Raw genomic sequence first — 15175 nt, forward strand, 5'->3', positions numbered from 1 at the left:
TTAGATGCTGAAAGAATGTCCTGAAATCTTAAATTTGGTGTTGTTTAAAGATTAGAGGCTGTAAAGTTAAACTGATGGGGAATATATGAAATGTTTCAGAGTCATTTAAGTAATAATGATGAAAAAAGACTGTGAAATTAATTTCGAGTGGCATTATACTCTTTAAGAGGTGATTAAAAGATAAAACCAGTGTTCACCACCTTTTAATTACATGTGTATATATTCATTAGAGTTTATTAGCACTTGTATAGCGCCTAAGATTAATCTCAGCCTCTGTGTACAGTACATCTTTACCACAGCTCGAAGCAACAACATTACACAACATTTTCGCTGTCTTACAAACGTGTTTTGTTCAAATTTTACATCACATTTAATTATTTTCCTATATAAAATAGTCAATTTCATTTAATACTTTAATTTAATTGTATAATTTTACTAGATTTAATTATTAGATATGACATATAATCTATATTTCATACATTTTACAATCCAAAATGTGCCAAATGTTGAAGCAATACTTGAACATGTTGGAAAATATGCTTATTTGATTTCTTGAGTTTATTAAGAGATCTAAACCTCTGCACATTAAATAGATCAAAACCAGCCTGTGCCAGCTAATCTGAATGTGCTCAAAGGTTTCAAAGACAAAGAGCATTGCCCACCAGCACCCATGAAACTTACTTATTAAGGGGTGATGTGACAACTTAAAATTATTATGCATTTCAGTTGTTATAGAAGCCATTTCCCTAAAACTACACGCTTTGCCAGTGTGGGGTCATGTAGTGTCAGGATTTGGTACATGCAAATGTAGATGGAGGCCATTGTGAGAGATGTTTAGTGTCTGAGTAGCCATAGTGGAAGAAATCTGACTCTTTTGCTTGAGTCGACCCACAATTCATTAAGGGAAGTTATGTTGCCCTACTTCATTTAGTACGCAGTTAGCTTAAAAACTATTTGGTTGCACAGATTGTCAGTAGTTTCTCTTATGCAAAGACTTGAGGGGATGTTGATGAGTTAGTGATTAATTCAGCAGAGTACTGATTGTAAATTCTGTTAGGTTGCTTTTAGACTTGTTTTTGTTGTCAAGAACAGTGATGAGTTTTAGCCGTGCAGTAGCCACCAGCACAGCAGCTAGCATGGTTCTCAAAATGCTTAATATGGCAGCGTTCCCGTATAAAACAAGAACTTAAATGTGGGTTAGATATGTGAGGCTATAAAGACCAAGCCCTTGTACATCATGAGGAATGCAGTTTCATATAGGTACACCTTTGTAGATCATGCTAGCTACATGGAAGATTAATGGTTTTAGGCTACCGAATCTAACTACATTTACTTTACTGTAATTTAATGACAGCATGTGTTGGTGTATAGATTATGGGCAAATAACCACCCATGAAATTATAGACTACACAATTAGGACAGTATAACCCAATTCCCAGTCTTTGGGCTAAGCCTTGTCTCTATATTTACTGTACTGTAACTATCAAGACCATAAATAAGCATATTTTCAAATTTAAGATTTCATAGACATCAAAAATGGAATAAAATGTGGCAACGCTTTACTTGAAGAACACTTTTTGTCAGTCTTTGATTCCATAATTGGCCATCTTTAAAGCTTCTGCTGTGATGTTTGATAATGGGAGCTGATGAGAAGAGAATCTCCTTCATGCACCAGAACACACTTCAAGTAAAGTGTCACCCAAACACGTGTTTGTGTGTTAGATTATCACACGTCTTTCCTGTCTTTACATTGCTTCCACCGCAGCCCGGGTGTGTGACAACGAACTCCTGCGCTGCCAAAATGGTGGGACGTGTATCAGCAACGTCCGCTGCAGCTGTCCACCGGGCTATACGGGTTTGCTGTGTGAGAAGCGCCGCTGCGAGTCAGAGCTGGGAGGCTGTGGGGGCCCAGATTCAGGCCAGGCTCACCTGACACCTCCATCCACCTCCAGGCTGCTGCTGCTCCTGCTGCTAGGCTCGGTTCTGCTGAGAGGGGTCTCCTGCCGGCCCGCTGTGCTCTAAAGTGACCCATTACCTGGTGGGAGTCGCACACTTCCCACCTTCTCCACCTTAACCCAAGCTCATCCCCCTCCCCTTTCAGATAATCAACAACCATTTAAAAAAGAACAACCATGAGCTTTCTGGACTGTAATGTTCTGAGCTTCTCCGCCTCCAGACTCAATGGACACTCGCACTGACAATAAAGGGAATGTGCCAGTCAAATGAGTGCAGAAACTTTTCATTTAATTTCAAAGAATATATAGAAATAATTAAAAAGAAAAACTATACTTCTAAAAAAAATACAGATATTATTAGAAATATGAGTAACTGAGGGTTTGCCTAACAAAAGTAAAATGAGCAGAGAATGGTGAGTCCCACCCTGACCCCTACCCTACCTCTCTCCCTCCCCCCAAAAGCCATACCAGGTACAGTACACGAGCCCCCTTCGATTTTGAGAGGAGATAACTAAAGATGACAGACTCGTTCACTTCTTCTCATATTGCCACGGCAACAACAGCTGCGACCAATCAGCTCTCGCACAAGCCGACGGTGGCCGCCGACCCCTTTGGGATGCTTCTGTGCGTTGTTAATGTTGGCTGGACTGATGCCGAAGAAAAACAAAAAAAAAAAACAACAAAAAAAAGCAAACTTGTCCCCGCTGAATGGCAAAGACTGGCCTCAGAAACAAACCCGTTACACTTCAGCGTGATAACAAACAGAAAGAGGTGAAAAAACCCAGGACGCATTCTTTGCTGTCAGTGCATTGTGGATAGAAGGAAATCTGTCCGGACTGCCACATTGTGACACAAAACCTTGCCCACGTTGATCCCTCTCTGTCTCTATCTTTCTGTCTCTCCTTCGAGCTCGGCCTCATCCTCTCGTTCATCCCCCTCCCTTCCCTCCAATCCTAGTTCCACCCCCAGACGCCGCCACTGACCTGTGCTTTCGTGAACGTTACTCTGTAAAACCCTTGTTGGTTGAAAGATTCTTTTGTCCAATGTTAGTGATGCACATGTAAGAATCCCCCGTCCCATCCCTCGTCCCCCTTTCCTCTCTTCCGAAAAGATACTCCAGTGAAGCTGTCTGATTCTTTTTCTATCTTAGAGCCACCACTCTCCCTACTGTCATGGTCAGGGGATAGTATTCACCTGAGCAGACGAGAAGTGCATAGAAAACCATCAGTGTATTTGCAAGTTCTTTTCTCGACAGATCAAACAAAACAACAAAAAAAAAAAACAAAAAAAGAGAGTCATGTAGTCCTTTTGTATCTTTGCCGAACTGTGATTGAAAAAAAGGCAACCTGTATCTATTTAAGTCATTCAAATGCAGAAGCAGTTGGGTTGTTTTTTCTCTCTCTTTCTCTTTTATTTTCACTTCCTTTTTCACCTTTTCTGTTTATTACTTTTCGTTGTGCAGTTGATTTTCCTTTGTATTGGCAACGTGCTGGCATCAAAGAATATCAGTTTACATATACAGTATTAATAAAGTGTAATAAAATCCCACCAAAGGACATTATAAATGTTTTGTTCTTGCTTTAACACTTGAGAATTTAAATGAATAAAAGGTTAAAAAATTAAGCCCGTGTTGATCTTTTGTTCATGCTAAGAAAGAAAAGATGCGATCGCTGTTTTTTTCCACATCATAAGAGCATCGCTGCAGAAATCATCCATTCAAATTTAGTAGCTGTTTGGAAATTTAAATAATGACAATTAACCACACTGTAGAAATATCGGCAAACAAACACAACAATTTTAGCTTTAATGACTTTATCAAAGTGACAAATGGAATATTCAAGTTTTCTTATTTTTTCGCTGTAAATGATGTCTGTATATATTAAAAAGAAGGTCTTTAGAAAACACAATTTCTATTATAGCTGGAAAAATCATACTGAGACTACATTAACATTTCAATAAAATGCAGTAAAGTCATTTCAGTCCAGACTGCAAGAGAGCACAGCCTGCATAGAATAACTGTATAATAATCTGCACAGAGACATGTTTGTGTGGATGTGTACATATATCATACATAGTAATATTGTGTAGTTCTGCTTTTTCACAAAAGCAGCTGTTCGATTAGAACCTATTCATGCACAAATGCCTTATAATCCAAAAAGATATCATGACAATAGATCATGCCTTTCACTTAAAGCTTTCATGTACTTTATAATGGCTGCTTTTATAATCCATGCATTCACAGTCTCGCACTAATCTGCCTTTTTGTAATATACAAATAAAGTCAAACTTAACCACTAGAAATATGTGTTTATGATGTCCACGAATGCATTCCCATCTTAATTAGAACTGCACACGCAGTATAAAGGGGCACGCAGCTTCTGTTACTTCTTAAAATTGCTGACACTTCAAATAAATTAATATGCGATACGTGAAGCGAAAGCCCCAAAGAGGCAAACCTGACAAAATGATAGCATAAAAGTCTGTGTATCAGCTTTTGCGATATTTCCGTGCTATTTATCTTGAATTCAATCTGGTAAAGATTTGTTTCAGTGGGCATGCATTGTCGGAGGCACCAAATTAAATATTTACAACTATCGATGTGTCCCGGAGAGCCTGTGTTCAAAGTTTATATAGTGGGTCTTGTCAGACACTCGACAGTTCATCCATAACCTAAAATATTCAAGCCATTGCTCCAGCTTTTTTTTTTTTTTTTTGCTTTCCTTTTCTTTTCCAAGTTTAACTCAAAGGGAGGAAAAGAACTTAGGGCCACTGATTGTTCTGCTAATGCATCAATAACAAAAACAACAGATACTTGCTTCCTGGCAAGTTGGCTCGTATATGCCCGATTAATTGATTCCGATTTTGCTCACAGCCACCAACTCACATCCAAATCCCAAGAATAAATTCCATTCACAACCTTTTATTCTGCGAAACGTGGTTTTATCTAGTGAAATGAAAAAGTGAAGCCTTTTATGCCTTTTTTAACTTTTACGTTCGGGTGCTGGGATTTCTTTGTGAAAATATAATAAAAAAGACACTATTTAAGCTGTGATATTTTACTTTTCCAAAGCATGAATTTTTAAAAACACTGAGCTCCTTCCAGACACAGACAAATCTAGCTCAGTTTAACACATTAGAGACAATGACGCTACCATAAAATACGCTATAGATGGCACAATATGTGACAATGAGGAAGACCATTTTAGGGAAATCTGAAAAACTGAAATAAGGCCATATGGACAATTAAAACTAATACAACTTTCCTAAAACACTTTTGTGACTCCAGGGATGCCCTGATGAATTCAGTCAAAGTCACTTGTTTGTCAAGGTCTCCTACAGCGGCCCTAATTTTAACCATGTGTTCAGCCCAGGTGTCAATGCACCATGCTGCGTGGAGAATTAAAATAGAGTTGATGTCGTTTGGGGAGAGGACTTCATCCTAGATATCTCACCTCCAGCAGCTGTTGCCTGACCCAACCATGAAGCATCGCCGAAATACCTCGAAGCGAGCCATCTACCGCCACTGGATTATCTCCCCCTGTAACATGCTTTGTGGAAACGACTGGTAAAAAGTGTTTAAAGGGGCCACGGGTGTGTTATTTTTTTTATTTCTGCCCTGTAGCAAAAACAGCGTGGAATTTATCTATGGGGAATCTGTGACTCAGCAAAGGCATTTCAGCTGCAACGGCAATAGATGTCTTTGAAAGTGCTGTAATTAGGTAGAATTCTCCTGTCATATAACATCCACTGGTGTCACTCACAGGCCACCGACGCTCAGAGGGGACGAGCCTTTTTGTCACATTTTCGAAGATAAAAAGGTGAGTGTCAAATCAAAACTTCAAGGACTTTGCAAGGTGTCTCGGTGCAACAAGGCAGACTCAAAGAAATCAGGAAGCTGGCGGCATCACTCTTTGAGATGGACTGTATTTGGTGATGTCATGTACCTACAGACAATTAAGACTTTACGTTTCTCAAGGCAAAGAAATCAGATATTCTTCAGTGCCTTAGTCTCTGATCTCAACCCAGTAAAGTAAAACCAAATGCAGAGAGAGCCCCACACAAGCAGCACCTGAAGGTAGAAGTAAAGCCCAGGCCGAGCATCTCAATAGCTAACTAACAAAATATTTTAATGTATTAAAAACGATTTGTATATATATTTGAAATTACAGAGAGTATGTCCAAGTACCTTTGAACCTCTGAAAAAATTGTATTTTCAGAAAACTTGAACTCTGACTTCTGGCCTTGCAGTCAATGTCACAGACTTTTAAACTAATCTGAGATTTTTAGTAAGTTGATACCTATGGTATCAACTTGAAAATCCTAGGTGACTTTGTCCTCAAGTTATTGCATTCACAAGATTTTCAGAAAACTTGACTTCTGACCTCTGACCTTGATCTTGAGGTGTAAATCACAAAGCTTCAAACTCATCCGAGAGTTTTAGTAAACACCACACCGTTGCATTAATTACATCATAATATATATCAGTTTGAAAATCAAATCCTATGTTGTCTTTTCTTTAAAACCTCTGAAAATTGTCCAGATAATTATGCATTTAACTGTATTTCCTGTACAACCATACTACTCATTTTAAAACAATACAGCAAACATTATAAATTTACTGGTTCTTATACAGCACTTTTCTACACTACTGGAGCACTCAATGCACTTTATACAACATGTCTGATTCACCCATGCACTTTTCTATCTAACATTTGCACATATTCACCCTCCATTGGATGCATCGGAGAGCAACTTGGGGGTTCCTTTGGCATGCAACTGGAGTAACGAAGAATCAAACTGCCAGCCTCCAAATTAGCAGATAACCCGCTCGTCCTCCTGAGCTGCAGCAAGCCATAGCTTGTAGCTTTGAACCTCCATTCATAAAGTAGCATGTGGCCAGAAAAAAATGCTGTTTTCCTTTGGATTTTGGCCCAATTCTTCAGGAAAATGCATTAAATCCTAAAAGCTTTGCAATGTTTTAAAGCTAGTTGTTAACTTCTCTGCTGTTTGGAGTTGGATAAGCAGTACAGCCTACAGTCAGTTTTTAGAAATGCAAAGCTGCAAACTGCAGAGCAGTAAGACTGAACAAAACCAAAGCTGAAGGCCGAGCCAAGATAATGAGCAAAAAGTGTTGCTCAGGTCTGAGAGAAACATTTGGGTGGGGCAATAAACCTTGTATTCATTCATATTTAGACAATAATCATAGAGACTACTGCACTGTGCATGTTTCTCTAGCTAGCAGACTTCTAACAGTAAAAGAAAAAACACTGCATCGTGACATTGTTTAAGATAAAAGAATAGTACCTGCAGGCATCAACAGAAACATCACACATGTCAAACTGGTTTCTTTTCAGTGTATTTTAGCATCAGTGTCTGTACTTCAAATGTTCATTGACTGATGCTTGGAGGGCGGGTGAACACAAGCCTAAGTACACTCACATTAGGTCGGGCTGAAAAGAATTTACTTTGCCCCAGCACTATTATTCCCGCTATAGTTGTGATGTGTTTGTTTGCGCGATGATCAATGCACTTATCGAACCGCACACAGCACTTATTGATCAGTGTTTCTTTTTTCTACAGTGTGGGTGCTGAGTGGCCGCTGCTTTTTTTCCATTGCCCGGTTTTCTCCACAGTGAGACCATTAATGGATACTAAGCTGCTACTCAGCTGGAGGCCTTTGCAGAACGGGACTGAAAGTCTTCCATACCCATATTTTCCTTTAGAAATAATTCTTTTGAACAGCTGAAAACTTTTTTTTTCTTTGTCCCACATCTTTTTTTTTATTTATTTCTGAATCACACTGGCATTAGCAGGGTAATCTCACTGCTTGGCTGACTAATGAATACTTTCAAGGCTCCATTTTTCAAAGCTACAGATGCCTTTGGAGGCCAGGGCACCTGAGAGTTTCCACGGTGATGTTACCACAGCAATATGTCTCCCTTCTGGTGATTAAGTGTTACACATCTAGGATTTTTAATAGCTGCAGTGTATTAGTGTTGTGTCCATTTTTTTCTTCGGGGAAATGTTTTACTGTCATAATTCCATTCAATTCAATTTTATTGATATATCACCAAATCATAACGAGAGTTGTCTCGACGTGCTTTATATTGCAAGCTGAAGACCCAGATACAAACAGGCAAAACCCCAACAGTCAACTTACCCCTTTAAGCAAGCGCCTTGGTGACAGTGAAGGAAAAACTCCCTTTTAACAGGAAAAACCTCTGACCAAACCAAGCTTCAGAAGTGGAAGCCATCTGCCACAACCAGTTGGGGGAAGACAGGTCAAAGACACACTGTGGAAGAGTGCCAGAGATTGAGGAACGACACATTCAGTGATATTTTTGAACCAGTGCAACCAGCAGTACCAAAAGCCTGGTTTTGAATTAGTATAGTCTTAGTATCTGTGGTATTGTGCTTTACTGATTTTTATCCCTTGCTACAATAGGAACACAACTAAGTCACTTTGCACTTCTAAAAAAGAAAGTTATTCACTTCATTGTCTTGTGAATTATATGCAGTCAGTCCACTCAGTTAATTTAGTTTGGGCCCCTCATTGTGAAAGGGACACAGCACATGTTACACAAAGTCACTGAGAAGTGAGATTGCGACTTGCAGTGAGAATTTTGCATGGAGAAAAGCCATCGGGGTTGGAACTTTTTATTTTTTCATACTTTTTCCCACAACTTTAAAATTCTTGACACCCCTGATGTGTTTTCGCGGGGAAGTGTTTGAAATGTAAAGAGTGAATTCCCATTGTGGCTCAACACAGTTGATGGATGTCAAATACGGCTCTAATGGCAGGGAGAGTCTGGAGTGAAGGGGAAGTGACACAAGCCACCATCACATGGTTAGAGCAGGTTTGATGTTGCAGTGACAGGCTTCTTCTGCACTGTGAATGGTTGCACCTGGAAATGGAAACCACAGCCAGATATAGCTTGGGATTCCATGAATGGAATTCCAATACACCTAAGGAATAATCGTCTGTATGTACCCGGATCTGCCGGAAATGCCTCGCTAATGTTATGGGTGCATATACAAATATCAGAGGGCAACACAGAATGCCTGGGGCTCATTTTAAATGAATATTAATGAAGACTGGAGTATTATGGTAAATGCGGTTCAATTTCTAGAAACCAATAATTCTAAAGTACACATACACATTATGATGAGAGGAGACACAAAAATCCAAATCACAGTAATGTGTAATTTTTTCTGCATATTAGTTGTACATTAAAAAAGACACAAGAAGGACTTTATTTTACGCACACTGAGGCTGTTTATGTCATTTCGGCACCTTGGGCATGAATGGAAATAAAGGTAGAGTAGGCAGTGCTGCAGACACCTATACATTGTCTGTGCTTGTTATCTCTTAGTAGAGATGTAGTGACTGCTCTTAGGGTGCGGTCGAACAGTCACACTTGTTTAGGATGGTTCACAACTAAGTGAAGTGACTCAGAAGTACGTGGATACAGACAAAAGTACTGGGCCAACTTTAAATGATCACTTCCACTTTTCAGTAAAATGACTTGAAGCAGCAATTACAGTCAGTTACAGCCTCGTGCTGGAACTCGTGGAACTCTTCAGAGCGACCCATTCTGTCACGAATATTTGCATCTTTCTTCATATAGTGTATCAGTGAGACAGCTGTAATAAGACCATCCTTTATCAAAGGAGAAGAGACGAGGAAAGAACTATGATATCCAGGCGTCATTGAAAACAATCAACAAAGCGCATGTGAATATTCATTAATGAGTGTCTCATTTGATGACACAACCTGCTGATATGCTTTGAATCTTCAACAACAGGCTTTGTTAGAGTAAATCCTCAGCTGAGCAGTGAAGGTTAGGCTGCTGTGATAAAAATCTGCTTCTTGTTAAGGTGTTGGGTTTTGTAAAAACTTAAAAAAAGATTTAACGATCAAAGTTGACCATGATTCAGCTTGCAATCATTATGTCTGTCATGGTAGTTTTAGTATTTATTGGTATCGTTTCTGCATCCAGGGGTATGGAGTTTTCGATACAGCAAAAATCCACAGTCACAATTCACCTTATAAAAATCTCTTTCACAAATTTCTTTAAATTAAATACATTTTCCATTCATGTCAAGTTAAAGGAAGCTTGGGAAACAGCGGCTTTTCAGTTGGACCCACAGCCTTTTTTTGGTTTCGACACAGGAAGTGCCAGACCAGTCCAGGCCATTTTGGACTCCTTTTATAGCTCAGTTCCTGGGGGGATGTACCAAGTGTGGTATGAAGGATGGGGACTTTTTTCTGATGTTTGGAGAGTGTGCTGATTGTAAACTGTTTGAGATCAAGTTCACTGTCTTTTCTGTCGTTATCGTTGTCTTTGGAGTAAAATACTATGGATTGCTGTAAATCACTTTAGTGCTTAATTGTTGTTTCCTGTAGTGTAAGGAGCAACTGACTCTGGGCAGCAGCTGCAGCTCTTTTGAAGTTTCACTGTGTTTTGGGCAACACAATGAAACGCAGGCTAAGCTAGCTGTATTGCCAGGGGCCAAACTAAAATAGGGTATAGCCCAGTGCAGCGATGTTTCCGCAAATATGAAGGTTAGTTTGATATTCCCAGTTATTTTTCTTATTTTTCACTTTTACCTAGATTCTTAGCTTGACTCTTTCTTCAGTTGTGACCACTGTGAATACTGTCCCAACCCACTGCAATAAAAGAAAAAAATAAAATAAAACAGACGCTTGTCCTGTGAATGTTTTTTGAAAAACATTACATTTCTTCAGCCATACTGAGAGAAGCACGCGTCATTATCACTGTATGTTTTTAGGAGTCGTACAACTCCCCTACAAATACTTACATAAGGTCTTTTGAGCGCAAAGTCTCACATCCCACTTCACTAAGCTGTATCCTCGTGTCAAAGTCAAAAATAAAGCACATGGCTGAATACAGAAGTGCGGAGATTTGACGTAACAGATTGTGTTTGTTTTCTGTGTCATGCTCTTCCCTGCAGTGTGTATAGTATCAACCTGAGTACACACTGGCTGTTTTCCACAGATGTAGTGTGTGCCGTGGATAAACAAGTGGTCGCAAGTGCGACCACTGCATCAACACTATATACGTATACTGATAGACTGAACAAATGCGGGGTCAAACAGAAAGTCACAAAGCCCACATGCCTGTTTGTATTTTTTTTATCTTTGTCTCGATACGTATGAAGAAGAATCGTTGGGTGTATATAGCTAACTAAGTAAATGAATCAGAGATGTAAGTGAAAAGCCATTTGTCATATTACTGTCACTCAGTGTGGGTTTGTTTTGACAGTAATTTGTCAGTGCAACCGGCATTATTCACATGTCTTCTCTTAAAGCCAGTTATGTCAGAGTTCTGTGTTGTCTATGTCACACTAATAAGATCAGAGACATCTGTCTCATCAGAAATAGAACTGATTCGGCGCCATGCTCATGGCAAGACACCTGATGTGCAAACACTTTGAGACATGTGAGACTCACAGCTTTGGCTTTAACATCCCACCGTGGGAAAGAGAAAACTGGCTGGGAAAAAGAAAGAAGTGTCGGAACCGGCTATTTGTTTTTGTGGGGGGGTTTGTTTGTTTGCTTCTTAGTTTGTTTCAATTTGTGAATGAAATTGTCAGCCATGGCTTGATGTTTTCATGCCTTATGTAAGTTCATGCTTGCTCAGTTATCTCCTCTCTGGCACCTGAGAAAAATGAGGCCATGCTTGACAGATCCTGATATTTCTATCTGAAGTTTCTTTCACTTTAAAGAGAAGAGACAGGGGTAGGAGAATTAACATGACTGTAGCATTGTTCGCCTTCAAAGAGGCGGGCTAATTCCAGATATCTTTGATGTTCCTGCAGGTACACCATGTAGTGGAAGATGGGAGTAAAAAGGTAACGATCTGAGGGAGAGATTGTTGCCTCATGGAGCTTGATAACCATAAATAAGGGCCAAGATGGTCATCTGTGCCATCATTAGGCAACATTTCTGTATCCTCTTTTTACTGGGAGAGCAAAATAGCATCTCTGAGGCTGTAAATACAGTTTGCTCCACCATCGGCATCCCTGCAGCTTTAATAAGGATGGCATAATCATCTGTATTGTGGTCCAGCATTACAGATGGGAGTATCCGTGCAAAGGTTCTGGCAATGAAACAAACAAAATCAGGTTATTGGATGGTAAAGACACAAACATAGCTAAAGGTCCCTTGGCCTGGCAACTGGACTGCTGGGCAACCTCCAGGGTTTGGATAGCACAGTGTGTTATTTGGCAGCTCAGCTGCTACAACCAGGGAAAGTAAATGAAAACATCCCTCTCTGCTTCACATCCACTGGAATTAAAGTGCCCTTGAGCAACCCACTAACCTTAGTGGATCTGCTCTGTGTTCACATGACGGACTAGGCTGTGCAGCTCAAAATAAAGTCAGGACACTTCTGCAAAAATATGAGATAAATGTTTCCATGAATGCAGGTTGTAGGTGGTGAAAACTGAAAGGTTTATGCGGGTGACAGAGAAGCATGAATAAGAGGGACACTGTGATCTTTAAAATTCATTTAAAGTTCATGGAAAATATCTTACTTGCTTCCTTTTCTTGCAGTTACCTAAAAGTTGTGTCCAGCCAGCTGAGAATCTTTCCTTTGTCAAGTTTCACTGATGAGCAAATGCACTCAGTAACTGAGATTGTTGCCTAGGAAGAGCTTCATTAGCAAGCAATAGAACATACCTTTTTCCTGTTTTTTATCCCCAAGGACACAAACATATGAGTGAAATAATGGCACACATGGCAAGTTTGCACTGAAGTCTTCCCTGTTTGGTATGACATTAGTGCCCTGCTGAAAAACAAAACAAAATATGCCCAAAAGCTGCCCCCAAGGGTGGTGGTGCTAAGATCCTGTGGGACTTCCAGATACAGACAAAATGGTGGTGGCTAACCAACCGGACATACTGGTGGTAGACAAACAAAGGAAGACGGCCGTAGTGATCGATGTAGCGGTTCGGAATGACAGCAACATCAGGAACACAAGAAGCTCGAGAAATACCGAGGGCTCAGAGAAGAGCTCGAGAAGATGTGGAGGGTGAAGGTGACGGTGGTCCCAGTGGTAATCGGAGCACTAGGTGCGGTGACTCCCAAGCTAGGCGAGTGGCTCCAGCAGATCCCGGGAACAACATCGGAGATCTCTGACCAGAAGAGCGCAGTCCTGGGAACAGCTAAGATACTGCGCAGGACCCTCAAGCTCCCAGGCCTCTGGTAGAGGACCCGAGCTTGAAGGATAGAACCGCCCGCAGGGGCGTGCTGGGATGTTTATATATATATATATATATATATATACACAGTGTTGGTCAAGTTACTTGAAAAAAGTAATCAGTAACTAATTACTGATTACTTCCCCAAAAAAGTAATCCCGTTACTTTACTGATTACTTATTTTCAAAAGTAATTAATTACTTAGTTACTTAGTTTACTTTTTAAAAACACGATTTACAACTGAATAGGTGATAAATAGATCTTTCAGCCCAATTCTACTTTTTCTACATACTCCATCATACAAAATGTAATCAAATGGAAAAGTCTCTTTTTAAAACTTGTTTTATCAGTTTTAATCTTTTAACTTTATGCATCAAGCAAAAATTTAATTATATGCAACATTCTCTGACTTGAAGAAATTAGTTTAACATTTAAAGCTATTTTCTGCACATTCCAGCACATAAAATAAAATATTTTTTGTGTTTACACTCACTCTTTCAAATAGATGCAAGTAAAACACAGCAGAAAATAAATAAAGTCAAAGACTCAGCGGTCCTGTTGCTCTATTTTCACCTGTAAAGCAGGACTCGGTAGGCGGAGGTTTACCCTGGTGCAGGTGTGCCGCGGTCAGTTGAAGAATCCGCGAGTTTCTCTGTGAGTTTCCCATTACGTCGTTGCAGCACTCGGTGCTTGCTTGGAAGTTTAGGGGTTTTTTCGCTGTAAAAAGAAGTTTTCTTCCCACGCACAATGGACGCTAATGTTTTTGTCACTTTTTATGGAATCAAACTCAAAGTAAGGTCAGTACTTCCACGCTTTAAACGCTGCACGCTCATACTCTCTCCCACAATCGATATGTGATCCATTGTTGATCTGCACACAGCTGTTGTCACTAACGGCGCACTCGCTTACGTCACTGTCGTGAGACATTCTCGCAAAAAATCACGGTTTTAGTAACGCAGTAACGCAGCGTTCCTACGGGAAAGTAACGGTAATCTAATTACCGTTTTTGCAATAGTAATCCCTTACTTTACTCGTTACTTGAAAAAAGTAATCAGATTACAGTAACGCGTTACTGCCCATCTCTGTATATATATATGGGTATAGTTTGACTAGTCAAACTATACCTTATTACTAGGGGTGCAACGATACTCGTATCGATATTGAACCGTTCGATGCAGTGCTTTCTGGTTCGGTACGCATATGTATCGAACAATACAAAATTTTTAATTTCATTTTATCAACTTTCCTTCTGACGATGCTGTCTGTGTTGAGCGCTCAGTGGATCTGCGCTCGACAGTGCAGCCTAGGCGGAGTAGTCGAACGCAGATTCACTGAGCGCAGGGCAAGCTAGCGAGACAGAAGTTAAGCTCTCCTTGCAACATGGCAAATTGAACCTCCCCCACCCTCATTCAGATCTGGCGTTTGGAACTATTTTGGTTTTCATGTGACGTATGACCCTGAAGGTAAGCGCGTCATGGACTAAAGTAAAACAGTATGTTGGATGTGCCACGCAATGCTCAATTACATGGGTGGGAGCTAGTGTGTTAGCGCAGTTAGCTCGTTAACGTGTTGGCCGTCCAGCCCCACGCACGGGGCGATCCGCGGTAGCTCATTAACGGAGATTTGCCGTGTTGTGGCGTTAACGTCATTTCAACGAGATTAACGCTGACAGCACTAGTGGGAACACAACGAATATGACTGCACATTTACTCCGACATCATCCTAGTGCAAAGACAAGTGGAAGCAGACAAAAACAACAAGCATGCATGCTACAAACTTTACCCGAGTCATTTAGACAGCCGTTAGCACATGATTCTCCTTATGGGGACCTGATATGTTTAATATGCTGCTGAGAATATAGCCCAGAAGAAGCGTATAGTATAGCTTTTATTTTGGAAAGAGCCATTTCTCTGTAATAAACTCTCTTTTCCAAAGATGAGTGATTTCTCGATCAGATAGATTTATTTTTTTATTACTTTGTTGTTTCAGCAACA

General features: G+C 40.1%; 1 protein-coding gene across 11 annotated transcripts in view; it reads left to right on the plus strand.

Moving 5' to 3' along the window:
- The window catches only part of ntng1a (netrin g1a), a 127014-nt gene extending 114227 nt beyond the window's left edge, over nucleotides 1-12787 (plus strand). For all 11 annotated transcript variants that reach the window (XM_014338153.2, XM_005936530.3, XM_042226604.1 and 8 more), the window contains one exon: nucleotides 1766-12787. In XM_014338153.2, the coding sequence (XP_014193639.1) occupies nucleotides 1766-2022 (257 nt within the window). In that variant the 3' untranslated portion in view covers nucleotides 2023-12787. The remainder of the gene's footprint in view (nucleotides 1-1765) is intronic.
- The last annotated feature ends 2388 nt before the right edge of the window (nucleotides 12788-15175 follow it).

This window comes from Haplochromis burtoni, unplaced genomic scaffold (assembly GCF_018398535.1).
Source record: "Haplochromis burtoni strain Fernald_Lab_line unplaced genomic scaffold, NCSU_Asbu1 Contig_220, whole genome shotgun sequence".
NCBI lineage: Eukaryota > Metazoa > Chordata > Actinopteri > Cichliformes > Cichlidae > Haplochromis > Haplochromis burtoni.